At 32.5% G+C, this 21,696-nt stretch overlaps 1 protein-coding gene and 1 pseudogene across 1 annotated transcript; one reads left to right on the forward strand and one right to left on the reverse strand.

Moving 5' to 3' along the window:
• The first annotated feature begins 5,186 nt into the window (after positions 1-5,186).
• LOC111010552 (putative calcium-binding protein CML44 pseudogene) lies at positions 5,187-5,827 on the forward strand (annotated as a pseudogene).
• A 6,639-nt stretch (positions 5,828-12,466) lies between these two features.
• On the reverse strand, positions 12,467-21,530 carry LOC111010480 (BTB/POZ domain-containing protein). The gene is made up of 2 exons (XM_022283932.2): positions 20,967-21,530; positions 12,467-13,111 (listed from the first exon to the last, which is right to left on the reverse strand). The coding sequence occupies exons 1-2, from the start codon at positions 21,303-21,305 to the stop codon at positions 12,647-12,649; spliced, it is 804 nt and encodes a 267-aa protein (XP_022139624.1). The 5' UTR covers positions 21,306-21,530; the 3' UTR covers positions 12,467-12,646.
• Positions 21,531-21,696: the final 166 nt, after the last annotated feature.

Genomic DNA, 21,696 nt, shown 5'->3' on the forward strand with positions numbered 1-21,696 from the left:
TGAAATTAAATTTGTAGTTTTCTTTTTCTATTTTTATTTTTTTCAAAACCTATTATTTTATCATTTTTTAATTTTAAAATACATAATAAATATGGTATACAAAATCAAATTTAAATTTCATTTTTATTTTAACAAATCTTTATCGTTGTTTTACATGTGGATTTAACTCACTGATTGAAATAACAAGTAGTAAATTTTTTTTCTCAATTTTAACGAGAATTAGGAGCCTCCATGTGTGGAGGAGATTACAGAGGTCCTTTCGGACATCATCTAAAATCTAGGGGGCAAAATTTTGATTCTAAAGAAAATTCTCTCCTGATTGGCAAGCATTCGTGGCAAGGTTGTGATCAACTTGATTTGATCTCCGACTAGCATGTACAAATTGGATTTTCTCAAAATTTCCGACCAAAACTCTGATATCCTCAACCCAAGTCCCAGCTTCAAACATCGATGAATGGTTTCCATTGATCATCTCCACAGCTTGAAGGGAATCAAATTCAACATGTTGTTCCAAAATCCAACTGGATTTTGGAGAAATAACAAGTAGTAATCTGAAATGACTATGATGTATAAAATTTTTATACATGAAAATTATAGTATTACAATAGTGTGAAAGTTTTCCCATTTATACTAAAAAAAATATTCTAATATTCATTGTTAACTAGGTTAGTAGCATTTAAAAATAGTGTGAAATCGTAAAAAAAAAAAAAGTAAAAAAGAGAGAGAGAAAAAAAACTCTTTGTTGTCTTGTAGTGACAAAAAAAAAATAACCAACAAATAAGAAATGACAATTTTTGTACTTTAAAGTTTTTCCTTTTATTTTTTAAAAACTTGTTTTTCTAACCTTCCTAGCATAAAGTACCCTTTGAAATAATTTTTCTACCCGTTTCTTCTTTTACCTTTCTTCGTTTATTCTCCACCTCTCTCATCGAAGGAAAGACTTCTGCCTTCTCACCTTTCTTAAATCGAGCATACCTCAAAGTGGTCATGACACGTATCTTTAATCAAGAGGTCATGAATTCGAACTCATACCATCGTAATTTTCTTTTGTCGTTTTGGCATATTATCAAATGATTAAGCGACTATAAATTTAAAATTATAAAAACTAAATTGTATATACTAAAGTTTATAGGAATTAAATTGTATTTAACACATCAAAATTGTTTGAGGGCAAAATAATAACACGCCACGTGTCAAAATATCTCTTAATGCCTCCTAAGTGTCTAAATTAAATAAAATTTTACCATAAATACCGATCAAGGGCTCTAATCGAGGATCAAGCTACTGATGAATCAAAGGTCGAGAATAATCGAAGAATTGGTTACCTCAACTTCCTACTACCAATTAGTACGAGATTCCCTCTATACTTTTACACAACGTGCAACATGATGAAAAGCGATTATGACCGTGCAACACTTATAAATATAAGAGGTGTTCTACTCTTAAGTATACGCGTGAATCTAGTTAAAATTTATATACAAATAGATCTGCCTAAAACTAACTTGAACGTCAAAATGCTCACCGTTAATTTGCAATTTTCGATTCGATTCTTTCTACAAATATTATAAACATTATTTCTTTTGGAAAAGCCATCAGCCAAAAAATTGATTAATGGATATGACTTTCAGCGTAGCGTCATCAAAATTGCGTCATAAAGTTTTCGTCATTTCTTTGCATTCATTATAAAACTAACAAACTCCAACCACCCCCTCTACCTATAAATTGTCCGACAATTATAAAGAATGACTTTCGTACTAATTAAAAAAAAAAGTAAGAACGAAATGTAAAAAATATAATAAGAAATAGATGTAATATTAATAATACGAATTTTTAATTTATTAAAAAAAGGGTGAAGATTCTTTCTTAATTTAAATACTTTTTATGAACTATTTCATTTTATTCGTATTTTTAGTGATATCTTTCACAAAACTGAGACATCAGCACTATATTTAAAATTTTGAATAGGACGTAAATTTCAAGTTAAATTTAAGGTCCATTGGATAACGTTCTTGTTTCTTGTTTATAACTTTTAATTTCTTGTATAGAATTCTAAACCTTAGAAACAACCAAAACAAATTTCTCTTTTTTTATTCTCATTTTCAATTTGTTCCAAAATATAAATAAAAAGATCGTTCTAACATACTTGAATTCTTAGAGGTTGAACATGCAATACATTTTTCTTCATTAAAAATAAAAGAAATGGAAACAAAAAACAGGAACGTTACCAAACGGACACTTAGAGTTCGGTTCTAAACTTTTAGAGTTATGTTTAACGTCTTTGAACTTTAGAAAAATGTTTAATGTGTCCCTTGAATATTTTGGATGTTGTATCTATTAAGTTTCTGAACTTTCAATTTTGTATCTAAAACTTAAGAATTTATTATACACATAAGACAATTTTTGAAATTCAAATATCTATGAGATAAAAATTTGAGAATTCAGAAGTTTGTTAGACATATTTTAAAGTTTATTAAATCTATTAGACAACATCCGATTTATTAGATATTTTTAAAAGTTTTAAAATCTATTAAACACAACTTAAAACTTTTAAAAATTGAAATTTGTAATTTAATATAAACTTTTGAAAAAACAATTTAATTTTTATATGTTTGAATTATACTAATAAATGGTGATTTCGCACAATAGAAGGTAGGGTCAACCGTGTACTATAAAGGTAGGTGTGACAAAAATTGGATGGAGCTTTCCAACTTAATACATTTTAAATTGATTTGTCTTTTTCTCATTCGCTTTGACTTTAATTATAGATCATTTCAAAAGTTTAATTTATTCTACTCTCCATCTCCATCTTTAAAGTTGAATATCCTTCTCTCAACTGTTTTATTAAAGAAATAAAAAAAGAAGAGGAAAATGTGACATAGCGGTGCATTGTAAGAAAATGATGTACACGTGGATATAATTAGTTTCAATTATGCCTTGAACTTTTAGATAAATTATAATTATGTCATTATTTCAAAAGTTCCATTAACAAGAATTTCATTAACTTTTTCATTTAGAAGGTGTTGGTACTAGAAGAGAAGACTAAAAGAAATGATTGTTGTATCATGGTTGAATCACTGTCTTGAAAACAATTACCGCATGATCACGGTACTAAATCGTAGGTACGTCGGTTGCTCTCCAAAGTTAACACAACATCCAACTCGGATATGCACTCATCAGAGCGGATGGGAATTGAAAACTAGCTCAAAATTTTTGTAAAGAACTAAGAGAGTAAAAAACATTAGCCATCGTCTGGAAATAACCTTTTGTAATTATATATATTTCTCTTCTTCAAAACCAACAAACTCATATACATGGGTGAGAAGAAAACTGTTATAAAAAGAATTAATCGTTATTAGTTGACTCAATTCATTTATTTATAACAGTTATAAATTAATGTCACGAAAACAAAATGTTTAATTAAAAATAATTGTTGTTAAATCACAAAATGTAGTCTTCAAAATAACCAATTTGCTATTTAAAACATACTTTTTCTTTGTCATTCCCAACAAAAGAAAGTTCATATGACGGGGTGGTGAGTTATAAAATAGAATTTTGTTTTAGTCACATTCAAAAGGGTGTCAATTAGAAGTAGTAGGTACACATTGTGAAAAATGAGAGATATGTCAATTGGCCCAGCACTCGAGGTGCCCCTCCTCGGTCTCAAGAACTCGAGTGGTCTTTATAGTGGTAGCCGATTCGAATTGTATAGTTGTTGGGAAGCATATATCTTTGTCAAAAGATAACCCCATATATATTGTTGTAGTCATAAAATGAATAAATAAATAGCAAATCTCTTCATCTATATCAAACTCGAGATGGAAAAGAAATACTCAAATCGTTATTGACAAATATCTATCTCCACTATTAAATGTTTTACAACTAAAAGATAAAAATGCAAAAGTTGAGAATTAAAAAAAAAAAACAACGAACTATCAATTTATTAGTGGGGTGGTCGACATAAAAATAGGTCTTCACTAATCGGAACCTAAATATTTTTTCAAACCAAAATTTATTTTATCATTTTAAAAAACTAATAAAAATTCACCTTCAAATAAAAAAATCCCATAGGGAAATGGTAGCTGTTCTAGTACAGAAACAAAATGGATTAGAGTTCACATTTTGAAATTACATAACATGGAAAAATACTTAGGCCCTTATCAATAAAGATCTATCTTATGTTGATCATCATTGAATCTTTCACAATTAAAGAGGGAGAGGAATGTAAAAACATATAATTTTTTAAAAAATAATGACTTGTCAAATATTGTTGTCACTTACTACTTTCATTCATTGTTGGTCATAAAAATAGTATTTAATAATAATGTAGATCCTATTAAATAAAATAATATATTAATTAATAATGTACCGAAATATGAATGGAACTAGTAAATTTAATACTCTGTTTGGAATACGAAGGATTTCAAAATCATAATGGATTTAAAATGGATTATGCTCTTTGGTGCCACCGGATTTTTAATGATTTGAAATCTTACTTGATTTCAATTCTTGTTTTTACATAAAAAAAAAATTTCCGGATTAAAATGGCCAAATTTTGCATAATCTAAAGTTACCTATTTAACGTTGTCATATGCATAAAATTTTTAACCTTTTCATTTCTAACAAATATTTAATTAATTAATTTCAAATCATTCTCGGACAAAATAAAAAAATTAAAATCATTTTTAATGCTAAAGATTTTTCTATATATATATAAAAAGATGAAACCATGGTTCTAAATATACATTGACATGTTGATATTTCCATCGATATACATGTTTCTATGTGTTCGATATTAACATGAAGGATAAATCGATATTTTCATCCGTAGTACAAAATAACTAACAATTATGAAAAATATCAACAAAATGTCACTAATATATACATAATGTTAACATTGATTATTTTAAACTCATTTAGAAATAGAAAAATGTGTATTTGTTAATTTATTTATTTTTTACTATTTTAAAATTTTTCTAACTTTTATATCCATATTTCCGTGAAATTTGAAATCTCAACATTTTCATCAACGTCAAAAGCTAGGAGTACCGTATTTACGTGCGAAGGTTCAATGGAAACTTAAATTATCGCAAACCGCCATAGCCGAACTTTCTTACGAGCTTCCACATTCCGTACCTACATCTCTCTCTGCGTTCTCCAATTTGAGTATAAATCCACCCAACTGGAATTATATAAACAACACATTTCCACGTACAAAAGCTCTACCGTCGATGTTGAATCCTGAGGCGATGTCTCCATTAACCGCCTCCGATTTGCAGAGGATCTTCGAGACGCTCGACAGTAATGGCGACGGATTCTTGAGCGTGGAGGAGCTCAATCGCCTGCTCGACAGCATCGGGGATGGCCAAATCTGCGACGATCTCGAGTCGTTGATCGGCAAATGCAAGCTTGATTTTGAAGAATTCTTGTCTCTATACAAATCCATATCGGAGAGAAACAGAGCAGGCGCGGAAGAGGAAATTGAGAGCGATCTTTTGAATGCGTTCCAAGTGTTCGATCAAAATCGCGATGGATTTATTTGTTGCGAGGAGCTTCGGAATGTGCTGGCGAGGCTAGGGCTGTGGGATGAGCGCTGCGGCCGCGATTGCAGCAGCATGATTGGCGCATTCGATACAAATTTCGATGGACGGCTTGATTTTCAGGAGTTCAAGAACATAATGCTCTCTGCTTCCAATTCTCCATGTATTTAATTTGAGAGTTCAAATCAATGTACTATACATTGTTTAAGATTGTAAAATCTGAATATTCATTCTTTATTGGGATGTAAGTTCTGAAAATTGATCTTGAAGTATGTATTCTTTTACTTTAATTTATCTTTAGTTACTAATCCAAGTTCTTGATCAACAAGATTAATCTAAGTTATACTTAATTCTGAAAATTTTGAATTTATGATAGTAGAGTTTTTGATAAAAAGAAATTGTCATTATTGTCATCGTTGCTCATAAATTTTATTTTATTTTTTAATATAAATATGGGTATTGGTTACGTATATAATAGAGTGATTTGAAAAATAGCCAAAATTATCTAAAAATGACTAACTCGTCCTTGTCGTTTAATCCTACCATTTAAATTGGACAAAAATACCCTTAAAATAAATTGGAAATGTTATCTTATAATTGCCTTTATTCTTTGTGACAAATATACCAATAACCTTACAGAATTTAATTTTTTATTATTTGAAATTTGTAGATTTAAGGATAAAAAACTAGAGGATTACATTCTTTGAACTTCGAGATTTGGAAAAAAAATCAAACTTATAAAATTAGTTCTGTAGACTCTGAAAATAGAAAAAACATATATATATATATATATAAACAACTATCAAAACTAAATTAAGTTGCAGTAATGTGATTGAAATTATATAGAAAAATTAGAATGAAAATATGGATGGAGTAACAATCAATACCGTGACAATATTACTCACCCAATAGGGTAGGTTATAAATATTAATATTGAAAAACACACAATACAAGATTGAGTAGATAAAGATAAACATATAGTACTTGTCCATATATTTAAGGTCGGATGCGCTTACACCCCGTATGTGAAACTATTTACACGGGGTTTGTATCTACAACTATGTAGTGCAGTCATTGCTCATGACATCGGACAGAAGTGATAGGAGACCCAAAATTTTATTTTCTTCTGGAAAAGAAAGAAGACATACGTACCTAGAATCATCTATCGATTTCCAATTATTCCTTCAACACTAAAACCTATCAGCCACATGTGAAGAAAAGTGCAAGGATCAAAATAGGAACTCATATAGATGTTCTTAAAATTAGTACCATCAAAGATTAAAGAATCATGATTCTGAATGACACAATTATGAGCAGCAAAACGTTTAGGGAAGAAAAATAGCCAAAGACATGAAAGAGAAAATTGAGAGCGATTTTTTGAATACGTTTGCAAGTGTTGGATGGAAATCGCAATGAATTTATTTGTTGCGAGGAGGTTGAGAATGTGTTGGAGAGGCTAGAAGAATGTACCTTTGACTTTTTTTTTCTTTTTCTAAGTTGAAGAGTTCAAATCAATCGACCTAACATTCTTTAAGATTATAAAATTTGAATATTAATTTTAGATTTCTTTATTGGAACGAATAAGATTGATCTTGAGGTATGTAATTGGAATACTCTTTTGATACTTATCATTTTTTGTTTTCTTTTACTTTGATTTATCTATAGTTAAAATTGAAGTTCTGAACAAAGAACATTAATCTCGATGAGGTCTATGGCTCGTAGATAAGGAAATTTAAATACAACTTTCGAATGATAGAAGTCTTTAAATGCAAAGTATATGCATAATCGGCCAAAAAGTTCGAGATTTGTCGTCAAGTTGGGATGTGGTTCTTCAATACCGATAAAGTGAAGAATGAGAACTAACTGCTTTGAAAAGATGGTTGAAGTTATACATGAAGAAGAGTATAATTCTTTATGGATAAAATTTTTCTAATTTATGGTAGATTAGAGTTCTTGATAAAAAGAAGATTTTCCGGTATCATGGGTGGTTATAAATTTGGTTTTACTTTATTTTTTTTTAGTATAAATGTCAAAATTAGAAATTGAAAATCCGACATCTAGAGATATAGTGTGTGATGTTTTAACGGCTAAACTAAATTCATGTTCATAAATTTTATTCATTTTTATTATTACTTTATATTTTAACATAACTGGTTAAAGCCCGGCCTAACATGTTCTTTGTGTCCCCTATTTGTTACGTATATACATATATATAATATATAAACCTTAAACATAATTATTTGTAACTGAAATTTATGATAATTGTGGTGGCGATTATGTTTTGGGAATTTGAATCTAAAATTTATTAAAAAAGGTATTTATGGACTAAAATTTTTCAAACGTAGTTCGGCAAGTCTAGAGTTTGAATAAAATTCTTCTTCTATCTCTCTCCTTTTGAAGGTTAGCAGAATTCAACATATCTTACATAAATATGTAGTTGTTGAGTTATATATTCCCAAGATATTGATGATGCAGTGAATAATGCAGAACAAATTTTTTTTTTTAACAAAATAGAAATTGATGTATGATATGATGTTATGCAACATTGAATTCTAAATTGGGGAAAATGTTGAAATTTTATGAATATGGACTTATGAAATGGTGCATGCAAAAATATGATTTTTTTTTTAATTAAAAAGGGACTAGAATAGGTGACTAACGTGAAAACCAAGTTAAATGATAAAGACAGGAGAAACAAAAACATTGTTGAAGTAGTTGACTAAAGAATTTTTTAAAATTAAAATAATAATAATAATACTTTTCATAATTATATATATATATATATATATATATATATCTTTTTATTAAAAATCAGGAAGAAAATGAATGAAAATGCAATAAAATGAAAAGAAAAGGAAAATAATTAAAAATCCATTTCTGGTATGAATAATCAAAATTTGTATATTCACCTCCCATTTTGAATAATAATATTACTCTTCCAAAACACTCATCATCTTCATTCTAATTTTATTTTTCTTTTTTACTTATCTTGCTGATTAATTACCAAAACGAAAACAAGAACTGGTATGGTAGTAGAGCAGTGGTCTTTCTTTATTCAAATATAAGATTTATATCCCTATTTAATGCAACTTCTTTTCTCATTTCTTTATTTATTAATTAGATGTGGAATTTTTTAACAAATTTACAAGAATTTAGGCCGTAGTATTTTAATTTCTTTCTTTTTTATCAAATTAAATTCTTACAAAATTTTCCAATTGCAAATTTGCTAGGTGGATACAACACTTTTTACCTATCTTTTACCTACCATCCTTTTTAAGTCCATAGTTCAAGTCTATTTCTTCTTCTAGGAAAAAAAAATTGACAATTTATTCCACACTTTCGTAATTGTCAAACTTAAAATAAATAAATAAAAAATCCTACAAATTTAAAGACACTAATTTTGGGGTGAAGTATATTAGTACACGGGTGAAAAAAAACGATCAAATTCAACTTCGGAGCGATGCGACAGACTAACATTTATACACGATTAAGATTTTAAATGTCGATGTCGATGGAAATGTCGAGATCTCAATTTCATGGAAATATCAATACAAATGTCAATGTCGATAGATATTTTTGTAAAAGTTATAGAAATTAAAAAATGTAAAAAATATTTAAATTAACAAATAAACATTTTCATATTTCTAAATATATTAAAAAATAATTTCTTATTTATATATTAGTGACATTTTGTTGATATTTTTCATATTTTGTCGATTTTTTTATACTATGATAGAAATGTCGATTGATATTTAGAACCAGGTATACGGTATTAGATTTTTTATTTTGGTATGTAGGGAAGTTGCTGGGCATAAAATCCAGATCTATAAATCCTAATTCTAACTAGTAACTAACTTGGATAGAAATTTTGGATTTAACAGCTTAAAAAAAACTTTTAACTTTTAATCACTCGTTTGAAATAAAAAAAAAAAAGGGGAATGATTCAATATTTAAGGGCCCGTTTCATAATCATTTCGGTTTTTGGTTTTGGTTTTTCTTGTTTTTAGTTTTTAGTTTTTACTTTTCCAAACATGTTTGTGGTAAGTGCATTTTTTTAGTTTTTTGTTTTTAAAATGTTAGCAACTTGAAAATATATATTAGAGAAAGAAAATTCTATGTAAATTAAAGATGACAATGATGTAAGGTGCGAGTGGGGATGCTATCCCCATTCTAAAAATTTTTATTGAGAGATGTTCTCGAGAAAATTATCGGTTTTATAATTGTTTTTAATTATTTTTAGAATTTAAGTATAAAAGGTGTAATAAATATATATTAATTATTTAAAAATTAGAATCGGAGACGGATCAGGATATGAATTTCCTATTTTTCGGGCCGACCATGCAGAAATTTTTGTGATCTGTATAGACATGAAAATACAAGTTAGTGAAAGAAAATTAAAATTTTAGAGAAAGAGAGGAAAAGATATGTGAAAGCAAAAAAGAGAAATTATAAAGAAAAAGAAAAATTATAGTGGAAACAAATTTAGAAAAAAAAACCAGATTCAAAATATAATTTTTTTTAAAAATAAATAAATACAGAGATAAATAAAAGTTATAATGAATGAAAATTGAACGATAAAATATGGAAAAGTTATAAAACATGAAATTTTAGAGAGAAAAAAATTATGAAAAATATTAAAATTTTAGAGAGAAATGAGATTGATGTGTTAGAAAAGAAAAATACAAAATAAAAATACAAAAAATTTTGAAGAGATACAAATAATAATAAATATTCAAAATATGAAAATTTTAGAGAGAGAAAAAATAAATTTTGTAGAGAGAAATTTAAGAAAAAAAACTGTTAGAGAGAAATAAATTTTTTGAGATAAATATGAGAAAGAAAAAAATTGAGTATTAGAAGTAAAAAATCAAATTTTGAAAAATAGGAACCTGTTTTTTAAAACTATTTTTTTTTGTTTTTGAAATTTATATAGAATTTCAAAATGATTATTAAAAACAAAAAATAAAAAATTGAATTGGTTATCAAACCACCTTATTTTTTAAAAACTAAAAACTAAAAACAAAATGGTTATGACCTAAAAAATCAATTTTGAATTTCAAAATAGATTTGATAAATTTTTTTGAAATTCAAAATTGTAATCTTTATTCAAAATATGGTTTTATTTATTAAGATGTGGAATTTTTTAAATAAATTTACGGAAATTTAAGAAGTAAAGTAATATTATTAGCATTCAGCGACGAAATATAAAAGAGAAGGACACAACTTGTTATTGGAGCCCTTTTGTTCTATTGAACCCACTTGGGATTCAGCTTCTACAACTTTTGAGTACTTTTTGGTTTAATGTGGTGGAAATCACTAAGCTCTTTACAACTTTTGCAAGTTAATGATTTCATATATATATCCATTTCACTCATAGAAATTGAGTTTGTATCTACTATTTTCTCTAAATTTAGTTTGAATAGTATATTTGAGTTTGTATCACTTGAATGGAGCCCTTTTGTATCCATTTCACTCGTTAAATGCCACGTAATCCTGACGTAAAAGGGTCTACCTCATTGTTTCCGAGATAAGAGGTATCTTCGAAGGGGTTTAGAAAAAAAATCACCTCATTAAAAGTCATTTTAAAGGTCATTTTCTTTAAGTTTTGTGGATTTTAAACTTAGTTTATTGGTTTTTGTATCTTTTTGGATTTTGGGGGTTTACTCTTGAGTACCTAAAATTCTTTGTCTTTGCATATTCAAAATATCCTTATATCATTGTGGTTTTCCTCTTAATTTTGCATTTTTTGTATGATTTTAATTCTTTCCAAATAATTTGTTATGAATTTGAGAAGTTTTGATGTTTAAATAAAACAACATATAATTATATATTTGTAGTCATTAAATGCACTTATATTTGTAGAACTTGTGTTTGCACCATCATTGTGATGTGGAATGGCCAATATCATCCTTTCGGGATACCATTAGTAGATAAACTAAAAATGTGTACTTGTCAAACATACTTGGATAAAGTTTGAATAAAGTTCTATGAAAATAGAGTATAATTCTCTTCTTCATCTCTCTTCCCTTATCTCTTATTTTCTTTAGCTCAGCATTCAATTTTTTTTTTTATATATATACCTTGAATTACAAGATTGATTGAAAGGGAGACGGATTTGGAACAATGAAAAACTTTAGGCACCAAATAGACACTTACTCTAAAGAGACAAAGTGTTCGTTTTGAAGTAGATACTAATCTCATATCTCAGTGACAAAAAATGTATCTTTCCCTAAATAAAACTATATGAATGTAGATAATTAGTGAGAGAAATTAGATAAGATGCATATTAACATCCATGGTTCGATTCCCTATCTTATCATTGTTGGACTAAAATAACACCTCATCTGTTACATTTTGTTTTTTCGCACCACCCATAAATTATTTTCTAGAAAGCAAATTTAGGTGCTTCACTTTGTTCAAAACTCTTTTTAAATCTTAGTGAAAAAATAAACCCCTTTAGATATGATAGAATTAATAGGTTCTTTAGGTTGACTAGTTTTGATTTAGATGCAACTAAACTAACTCGTATAGAATTGAATTAATTTTGGCTTTCAGAACTACCTTCAATTGCGCTATACTACATCAAATTTGGCTCAAATTCATTGTTTACTATATTAAAACAGTAAATAAGAATATAGACTTTTTTCATTATTATTATACCAAACATTTGTAGAAATTGAAAGAAAAAAATTTAACTCAAGAAAAGTCAAGTTTGATTAGATCTAGAACCCCTTTATTGTTCTAGGCTTCTAGCACATCACTAAGAACAAACTAAGAAAATAAATAAATAGAAAGAGTGAAACATACTTTCACTAATTTTTTTTATATCTTGAGAAACACAAAGAATTTTCACTCTAAAACTGACAAGCAGCCCCTAAAAGCACAGGCATAGAGCATGTAGATTGATGTAGGAAATATGGGGACAAAAATTCTCAGCCAAACAAAGTACCTTTACATCATTGAATTAAATTCTGTTTACGTTCAAGTTTTCTTTTAACAAGATACATTCTGGGAATGATTGAACTGAATGCTCTTCTTATAGCCAAATTACCAAAAAGTCCTTTCTAGCTAGCACACAAAACAAATATCATAATGACCTTACTTGAGTTTTATTTCACAGAACAATCCTTGCAAGCAGCAGTATTTACCTGTTTAGACATGTACGCTTCATAGATTTCCACGACGAGCCGTGGATCCTTCTCGACAAGCTCCATGTACTCCTCCCTTTTGGTAAGCTTGTCCATGTTGTCGATAATCACCGACAGTGCTGCGTCGATCATATGCTGGCCATTGTGCTGGTGGGCAAAGGTGTAGTTCATAATTGAGTTGTCCCAGTTCAGTCTTGAAATTAGGAACTTCTCACAATGTGCCTTGAGATGCTTTACTTGGTACTTTTCAGCCAAAACTAAAAGGTCATAAGCCATTTGCTCATCTAGACAGGCTTCTGCTGTGTACAAATAGTTGACAAAGGCACGGAGGGCATCAAACGAAACGTCACTGATCTTTATGGTACCGCTTCGGCTTTCCTCCATTTCGTTCTCGAGCATAGCTTTGAAAACTGGGGAGCGACTCACCTGAAGAATAAACGAGAACATTGATTTATGATGGAAAGGAAAAAAGGGATGGCAGGCTCCTGTCTCCATACTAAAACAATACTCCAAACTAACAACCCGAGTAGCTAGGCAAACTTATACGCAAATGTATGTGGAACTCAGCTGAAACAGTATCCACTTTCACATTTGCAATGAAAAAGAAAAAACGTGATTCGGAGTAAATGAAAGTGATAACACGTCTCCTAACTAAGTTCTTAGTGCCTAATCACAAACCAAGTTGTTAATATTAATATGCTCCTATCCCATTCCCTGTTTTCTGCCATCTAGTAATCACACCAAATTTTGCAATCATGTTAAGATTTTCATCTGTAAATCTTCCGACCTTCTGTTTTCTCTCGCTTGTGTTTGATCTGCAGTCAGAAAGAGAGGATCTGAGATTCTGAGGGCCTCTCATCTCTCAGTTAGAATGCCTTCGAGCAGATAGGGAGAGACATCTAAATAGGTAATTTGAGTGAAAGATGCCTCATAATATAAAACCATTTCTTAGGGGGTGAAAAGGGAAATTTGATTCGTGAAACTGATAATCCCGCATTTACGAATTTTAAGTTGCTAGTGTAATATGTTGATGTGGTTAAGATAATAAAACTCAACTGATTCAATGAAGCATAAGCTATATGGCAATAGAACACGTCACTTCCAAAATTTTAATAAAAGAGTTCTAAGGTTAAAAAGAAAGTAAAGTATATCACATACAGATGAGAAAGTCACGTTCAGGGATGTACAGGCACGAGCGCATATGTAACGTGTCATCCCAATGTTCCCACTCGATGAAATCAAAATGTTGCTCAGAATATTTAATTTCAAAAGGTTAAATTATATACGTCCAAAAGAAAATATAATCGTTTTCCATTGTAGATAATGGTCTACATTATGTCTAAGAAGGAAACGGTCTCTGCTTGGGAGGGGAAAAAAAGATAGACAGAAGAGAAAAGATGAAATGAAAAACAAACAAAAGAATATAAGATTTAATGTGCAGTTACTTTGCATGGAAAAATAATTTCAGCCACTGAGGGTGATAGATATTTTTTCCTCGCTCCAGATTCCCACAAAGCAAAAGATATCTAGACAAAGAAGTCTAGCAATATCAGAAGTGGAAGATGTATTGACCTTGGCCACAATAACAAAATAATCAATGCAATTTCAAATTTTATATGAAGTATCACTTTGTTGCCTTGTTTCAAGCCTTTTGGTTCTGAGAAAACCGAGTCTTCAGGTAGCATGGAAAGTAAATTATTTACAAATGTTCATTTACAAACTAATACAACCATGAACTTTAGCGTGACAAAATAAAACACAAAATTACAAACTAAAGCAGGACATCTAGTTCTCAAAAATTAGAAATAGAGGGATTTCATCAAAATAATACTAATAAAAAAATGCCACACATAGGTCAAAAACTAAGTTTTCAGCCCCACACACGTCTTCTCTTCTTTATTTTATCTCAGAACTCCTGTTATTTCTTCCCATCCAAATACACCAAAGTACAACAATAAAAAGAGCTCTCTCTCTTATTCTATGACAAAACAAAACCAATTGCTTCGACAAAAAGGTAGATTAAAAAATGACACAACAATTTATTTCAAACGTGTTTAGGAAAATGACAATTGCAAAACAATTAACTATATCCTTCCTACTTCAACCGCATGAAAAATAGATGTGCAGTCCCTGGAAAAGGAAAAGAAAAATTAGAACTTCTCTAGGGACTCTTGCCAGACAATTTGTTCTAACTGGAGCGAAATCCAAAACCTCTATAGAGGAAAGCAAACAATTAATGAGATATGCTCGATTACCCTAAGGGTCTTTCTTCGATGAAAGAAAAAAGAAAAAGAAAAAGCCCCACTAAAGGAGATAAAGGATGAGTTAAACTGAGAGTAAAGAATTCCCTATCACCAAAATTCCTAAGGAAGTTAAAATGCTAAACATTAATAGGAGTAATCAACAGAAAGAGAGAGAAAAATATTTAATGATACTAGAAGAAATGATAAAGACATTAAAAAAAGGGGCAAGAACAAGAGAGAAACTCACCTATCACCGAACAACCTATATTTTCAACTCGGTCAACAGACCAGAGGAGATGAAGTTAGAAAATCAAAACAAACCGCAAGACATAATTTTTCAAGGAATCACGTGGGAGCCCCTACAAAGTAAGACTGGAACCTCACCTAATGTCACTTAACACTTTTTTTTTCCAGTGATCAAATGGCAAAAGAAACTGAAAAGACAAAAGTCAATCAATAATTATTTTCTTATTAAATTAATTTTGCTTTTGACATGGTTACCAACACCCAAGCCTCCTCCAAAGATAGGGCTACAAATCAACTCCCCACTAACAGTACTAACCAAGACATACATCCACCTTTCAGAGGAGTAGGCAACAAACAGAAAGTTATAAAAAGTACTACAATTATTGAGAATAAGGGAGAAAGATAATTCCAAAATTCTTAGGTTAGAAACCCAAAGAGAGCCATTGAACCTAACCAAGGCACAAACCTCCTCAAGTCTCTAAAAACTCTACTATTCCTCTCAAGCCAAATATCACGCCAAAGGGCACTCCCCTTGTCTCATAATGAAGGGTGAAACACCTCCTCCTCCATAGACCAGCATGATCAATGTTGAACCAACTACACCCAAAAGCCTCTAAAAAATATAGCAAACTATAACCCCACAAAACATGCTCCATATCCTCCGACTATCCTTACCATTAATATACCATTAAGACCCCGAAGCAAAGAAGAGAACCCTTGAATATGGTCAATAGTGTTAATCCTCTCGTGCATGACTAACCAAATGAAGAATTTAACCTTCTTAAAGAGTCTAACCTTCCAAGGCAAGGGGCAGGAAAAACCACACAAAAGAGAGAAAAATGAACTACAAGAATAAGTGGTATACTGCTCAAAATTGATCAAACCAAAGTCAATCTCCTCCTACCAACAAAAAAATCATTGGCCCCACTTTGATTCTCTTATCACTTTTTCCAAATTTCACCAAATGCATCAAAATGATTTCCTAAAATTCAGAACACTACTCTTCTGAATACAAGAAAAAAAATAGCACCATCCCCAACTGCCCACTATTTCCTCACCTCCCATGCAACATCGCTCATCAGCTGTCACCTATTTCTTAACCACATTCTGGATTTCGCAATTGTAGGCCCTTCCATGATTCTTTATTCCTCATTTGGCCACTATCCTTGATGGCTAACGAGTCACATCCTTGGTGGGTGACGAGGAACAAAGGACCATGGTGGGGCCTACAGTCATGAAAGTGAGAATGTAGTCAAGAAATGCATATACTGAATTGTATGCCTATCAAATCACCCACAAGTATTGAATTTTTAACGGGGGTAGAGAAGCCGACCTAATCTCCACACTCCCACATTTCTTGTACTAAAAAAGAAAATAGGGATAGAGAATCAAATTTCCCATGGAACTATTATCATCACAATCGGGAACATAAAGGAGGTGGGGGCAACTTTGTTTGTTAGCCCTCAAAAGTTTCTCTAGGTAAAAGTTTCCAAGAGAATGTTGTAGGTTAGTATCAGAGTTGGAAATGGTAGATATTTCCCTCAAAGAAAAAAAGTATTGAGGCCCATCCTCTGCATCCCAATCATTTATATTTCTTCTAAATTTCAGATTTGCTTTCAAACAGATGTGTTGTATCTAATAGTCAAAGAGATGCTAGAACATTACACAATAGAACTAAAAAACCAGCACAAAATCCCCCAACCATGTGGCTTTACAAGGCATGATTATTTCACCATTACCCAAATTTAGGTTACCGAAGGATTTAATTGATAAACCATTCTAGAGTTGAAAATCCGAGAGCTTTAATTGCAAGCTCTCTCCACCACTCAAATGCTTTATCTATTGCAATCAACCCGTACTTACTAGGAATGATAAAAAAGACTCCCTAGAAACCCAAAGTCATTTCACGTGAGGACTATGTTCTTTATCCTTAGATTTCCAAGACCATGGCCACTGGCCACCAACTCCCATGCCATAAAAATTGTAGCCTAATCAACAAAGGGTCCTACTCCCTTTATTTCCAACCCTTTTCAACGGAAATTTCTATTTCTTCAACATCTAAGCTACTCCACAACCTCATCACTGATTAGCAATAAAAATAGATTTTATAGTAAACTAGCAGAAGAATTCAACTATATTCAAGCAAGAGTTCATAGTTTCATCCCTTCCACATGTTTCTTTTTTTATAAGAAACAACACTTTCATTGAGAAAAATGAAAAGAGATACCAGAAGAACAAAAACAGCCCTGAGAGAAAGAGCCCCTTAAAGAAAAGAACTTCAATCCAAAAGAATGAGACCTAACGGATAATTACAAAAGGCCTTAGAAACTGAACCCCATAAAGAAGTATTAAATCTAATGAGATCCGAAACATAATCTACAGATTTCTCCACACCCCTAAACATTCTATGATTTCTCTCTATCCAAATGCCCCAAATAGTAGCCATGAAACAAGCCTGCCACAAAAAGTGACCCCTGTCTCGAAAGGGGGGTGTGACAGTACTTCCTCCATCATCGCCCTGCACTCCCTTGAGCTGACCCAAGACATCCCAAAGCATTTCAAGAAACGGAGCCAAACATCCTGCGCAAACTGACAAGTCCACAACAAATGCTCCAAATCTTCCGAAGCATTTCTACAAAGAACGCACCATTGCGGGCCCATACAAAAGGAGGAAATCCTCTGAATGCGATCTAAAGTACTGACTTTCTCAAGTAAAACTTGTCACCCAAAGAACTTGATCTTCGTCGAAATCTAAATCTTCCAAAGAGAGTTAAACCAATGGGTCGAAGGGGAAGAAGAAAAAGGGGAAATCAAGATATTGAAATAAGAGCTGCAAGAAAAACCTTTCGAGGGGTTGGGGGTCCACACCCACACATCCTGCCTCCCATAATGGACAGACACCTCTGACAAAAGAACTAGTAACGCAGAAGCTTCTAAAGACTCCCGATCCCTTCCACATGTTTCCAGGATATAGGTATTATAAAATGCATACAAAACCATAAACATTAATGAAAACCTCCTCTTTGTTAACTTAGTCATACTTGATTATCAAAATACCATCAGAGAAGGAATGAAAGAAAATATTTGAACTTCATAAAAGGGAAGGCTTGAAATCAAATTTGTCTACTAGCTAGAGAAAATTTTGAGTATCTTGGTGCAAATGTTCCCTATCTTTAAACACTATAGCTTTGTCCCTCTTTTAACCAATTGGAGAGCCTTTTTGTAACACCTTTGGTTTGGAATTTCTCCCCTCTATTATATCTTTATCATTTCATTACATTAATGAAATCGTTTCTCTTCCAAAAAAAAAAAGTCTCTAAAGACCTTGTCCAGATTCTATGGAGAGACCAGTTCGTTCAGTTTATCCAGGGTCGATTTCAGGAGGATTTTGGGGTTTTCTCGACTTGTAATAGGGAGTGTAGGGCGATGATGAAGGAGGTGTTGTCCCCTTTTTTTAAGGATGGAGGAATTCTTTTGTGGCAAGCTTATCCTTTTGTTATTTTGTGGGGTATGTGACTTGAGAGGAACAATAGAATTTTTAAGGAGGTTTGACTGTAGAGAGGTCTTCAGAGAATATTTAGGAGATTGTTAGATTTAATATCTCTGTCCCTTGTTTCTTATCAAAAAATAAATAAAAATACCTCTATGTGATACTGGTTACGAAGGTTTTTTGCAATTATAAGTTAAGTGTTATTCTTTTGGATTTGAGTCCCTTCTTACAAATTGGTCCCCTTTTTGTCAAGTTCGTTTTTTTTTGTATGTCTCTCATGTATTCTTCCTTTTTTTTTTTTTATAAGAAACTAGACTTTCATTATCAAAGGAGATTTACAAAAAAAGGGGGGGAGATGAGCTATCCCCACTTGCCAAGGAATTACAAAAAAACCTTCCCAATTGGCAAAAATTTGAGAGACACCATAATTACAAAAGGCTTTATGACTAGCAGCCCACGAAGAGACAAATTCTAACATTCTCCCAGAAAATCCCTCTCTCGGTCTCTTACCCCAAAAAGCATCTTCTATTCCTTTCGAACCAAAGTTTCCAAACCAACCCAGCAATATACCAAACGACCAGAGGAGACTCGCTTTTCCTTTAAAGAACGTTACTTTAAACAACTGCAGAAATGTATCAGCGACATTGTTGGGGAAGCACCAACTCATGTTAAACATCTGGAAGAGATCTATCCAATAGGTTGAGGCAAAGGGGCAGTTGAGGACCAGGTGCCATTGATCTTCTTCACTATTCTTGCACAACACACACCAACTGGGGGAAAGGCACATATTCGACATCACCTTTTGAACTCTAGAGCAAGTTTTTAGCCTTTCATGCATTCAACCACAAGCGAATCTTGACCTTCTTAGGGACCTCGAGCTTCCATATAAAGTTTCCTTTAAAGTAATCCGCCCTTGAGGTCTCTTGTGAGAGGATAACCATGAATGACTTGATCGAGAACATTCCACTATTATCAAGAGACCAAACCTTCCTATCACATACGGTAGAGGGATGAAAGCTAGCCAAGGCATTAGATAAATCAGCCTATGCTTTAATTTTCGGGTCTGAAAGGTTCCTTCTAAAGACTAGGTCCCATCCATTACTCTCTTCAACCCAGCATTGGTCAACAGACAACTCCTTTGAGGCAGTCACTCGATACAGTCTTGGATAGGCTTTGAACTTGGGCTCGCTTATCAACCATGGATCCTTCCAAAAGAGAGTTCTATCCCCTTTTCCCACCTTCAGCGTGTAAAGCCCATCAGCTTTTTTACAAGAAACGGTAATATCAACCCACGGGCCCTTGAACTCCATCGCTCCCGTCAGATCTAGCCACCATTCTTTATCATGGAGTTGGTATTTACTCGCAATCATCCTTCTCCAAAGGGCCTCTGTCTCCGTCATGAATCTCCAGCCCCACTTAGCAAGCAAGGGATGGTTTTTGTTTGCTAACTTACCAATGCCCAGACCTCCTTTTGGTTCAGATTCAGTGACCAACTCCCAACGAATCAGGTTAGGGCCAGCCCCCTCATCATTCGCTTTCCAGAAGAAGTTTCGAATGAGCTGCTCAAGATGCATAATAGTTTGCCTCGGGCATTTAAACATCGAAAAGTGGTAATGCGGAATGCTAGTGAGCACCAAATTTACCATAGTAAGTCTGCCCCCCCTCGAGAGACAAAGAGACTTCCACTTGGCCAAACGTCTTTCCACTTTCTCTTCAATAGGTTGCCAAAACGCCTTCCTTCTGTGATTCCCTCCCAGAGGCATGCCCAAATAGAACAGAGGCCATTTTCCTACTTCACACCCAGCTGTTTGCAATAAAAGCAAGCAGCTCATCTGGAATATTCACACCAGCCACTTGAGACTTGGCCATGTTGATTTTGAAGCCTGAGATATCTTCAAAACAACACACCATTTCCTTCAGGTTCGAAAGGAGCAAGTTATCATCTTTTGAGAAAATGAGCGTGTCATCTGCAAACTGTAGATGATTCCAATACGTGTATTCTTCCATTTTAACCAAAGAAAAGCTTGGTTTCTTTTTCTTTTTTAATATATATACATGTGACCCTTTTAGCTCGAGGATCATATTTGTACGCCAAATTTCAAGCTCACTACACCGATGTTGATGGATTTGACAGTTAAATCTTACTTATAAGCAATTTATAGCTAAAATAGATGGCCACTTGGATTCTAAAAAACAACTGGGAATTTACAGCTACACAAAGCCAGACCGAGATCAAATCAAAACAACAAAATAGAGTAACATGAGTGGATAACCAAGTTAAGCCTGTAAAATTCGTACTAACCAAGACAGCTTTATGAGCCGGCAGGGGCACGGCGTATCTCTCAGGCCCATCACCGGAGGCGATCAAAACAACATCCGTAAAGCAAGGAGCATTCGACCTATTGTGAAGATGATCGAGAGGGGACCAGAACCTGAGGAAAGCGACCTTCGCTTTCAAGTCTTCGATCTCCCGCTTGAGCTCTTCCTCAGTCTCGTTAGCTTCCTCGTAGCACTCCTTGCAGGTCCCGGCGTCGCGTGACCGGTAATCCTCCAGGCACGACAAGCACTTCATCACGTCGTGGTCGGACTCGCTCTCCGTGTCCGAAACGGCTCTCGACGACACGCACCGGCGGCGATGCATCGGAAAATGGTCGGCGGCGATGTGTGAAGCTTTCTTTCCCTCTTTGCTTCGATTGATCAACGGGCTTTCGAAAGCGAATGGGATGGAGGATTACTTTCTGGAATTGATCTAATGAATCTTCTGTTCCGAAGAACAGTATAATATTTTCTCAAACTAGAATTATTGACATTCATGAGAAGACATTGGCGAGCCTCGAGATACCACTGGTTTTTGGCGTATTAGGGTAATTTTAAAAAGTTGCTTCCAAAATATTGTGGTTTTTGGATTGTGAAATGAAAGGGTACTTCTGGAAATATGAAAAAGAGCACTTTTTTAGAAAGGGAAATACTTGGCTAACGTCATTAAATATTCGACAGACAGAGAAATGCTTCAATAGAAAAAACAATAAATT

The sequence above is a fragment of the Momordica charantia genome (assembly GCF_013281855.1).
Source record: "Momordica charantia cultivar OHB3-1 chromosome 11 unlocalized genomic scaffold, Mcharantia_2.0 BLBB01000011.1, whole genome shotgun sequence".
Lineage (NCBI taxonomy): Eukaryota > Viridiplantae > Streptophyta > Magnoliopsida > Cucurbitales > Cucurbitaceae > Momordica > Momordica charantia.

Excerpts from the sequence above, each read along its gene's own strand:
- LOC111010480 (XM_022283932.2), bottom strand. The coding sequence starts at position 21,305 with ATGCATCGCCGCCGGTGCGTGTCGTCGAGAGCCGTTTCGGACACGGAG. Across the intron at positions 13,112-20,966 it reads CGGCTCATAAAGCTGTCTTG|GTGAGTCGCTCCCCAGTTTT; the intron begins GTTAGTACGAAT and ends TTTATTCTTCAG.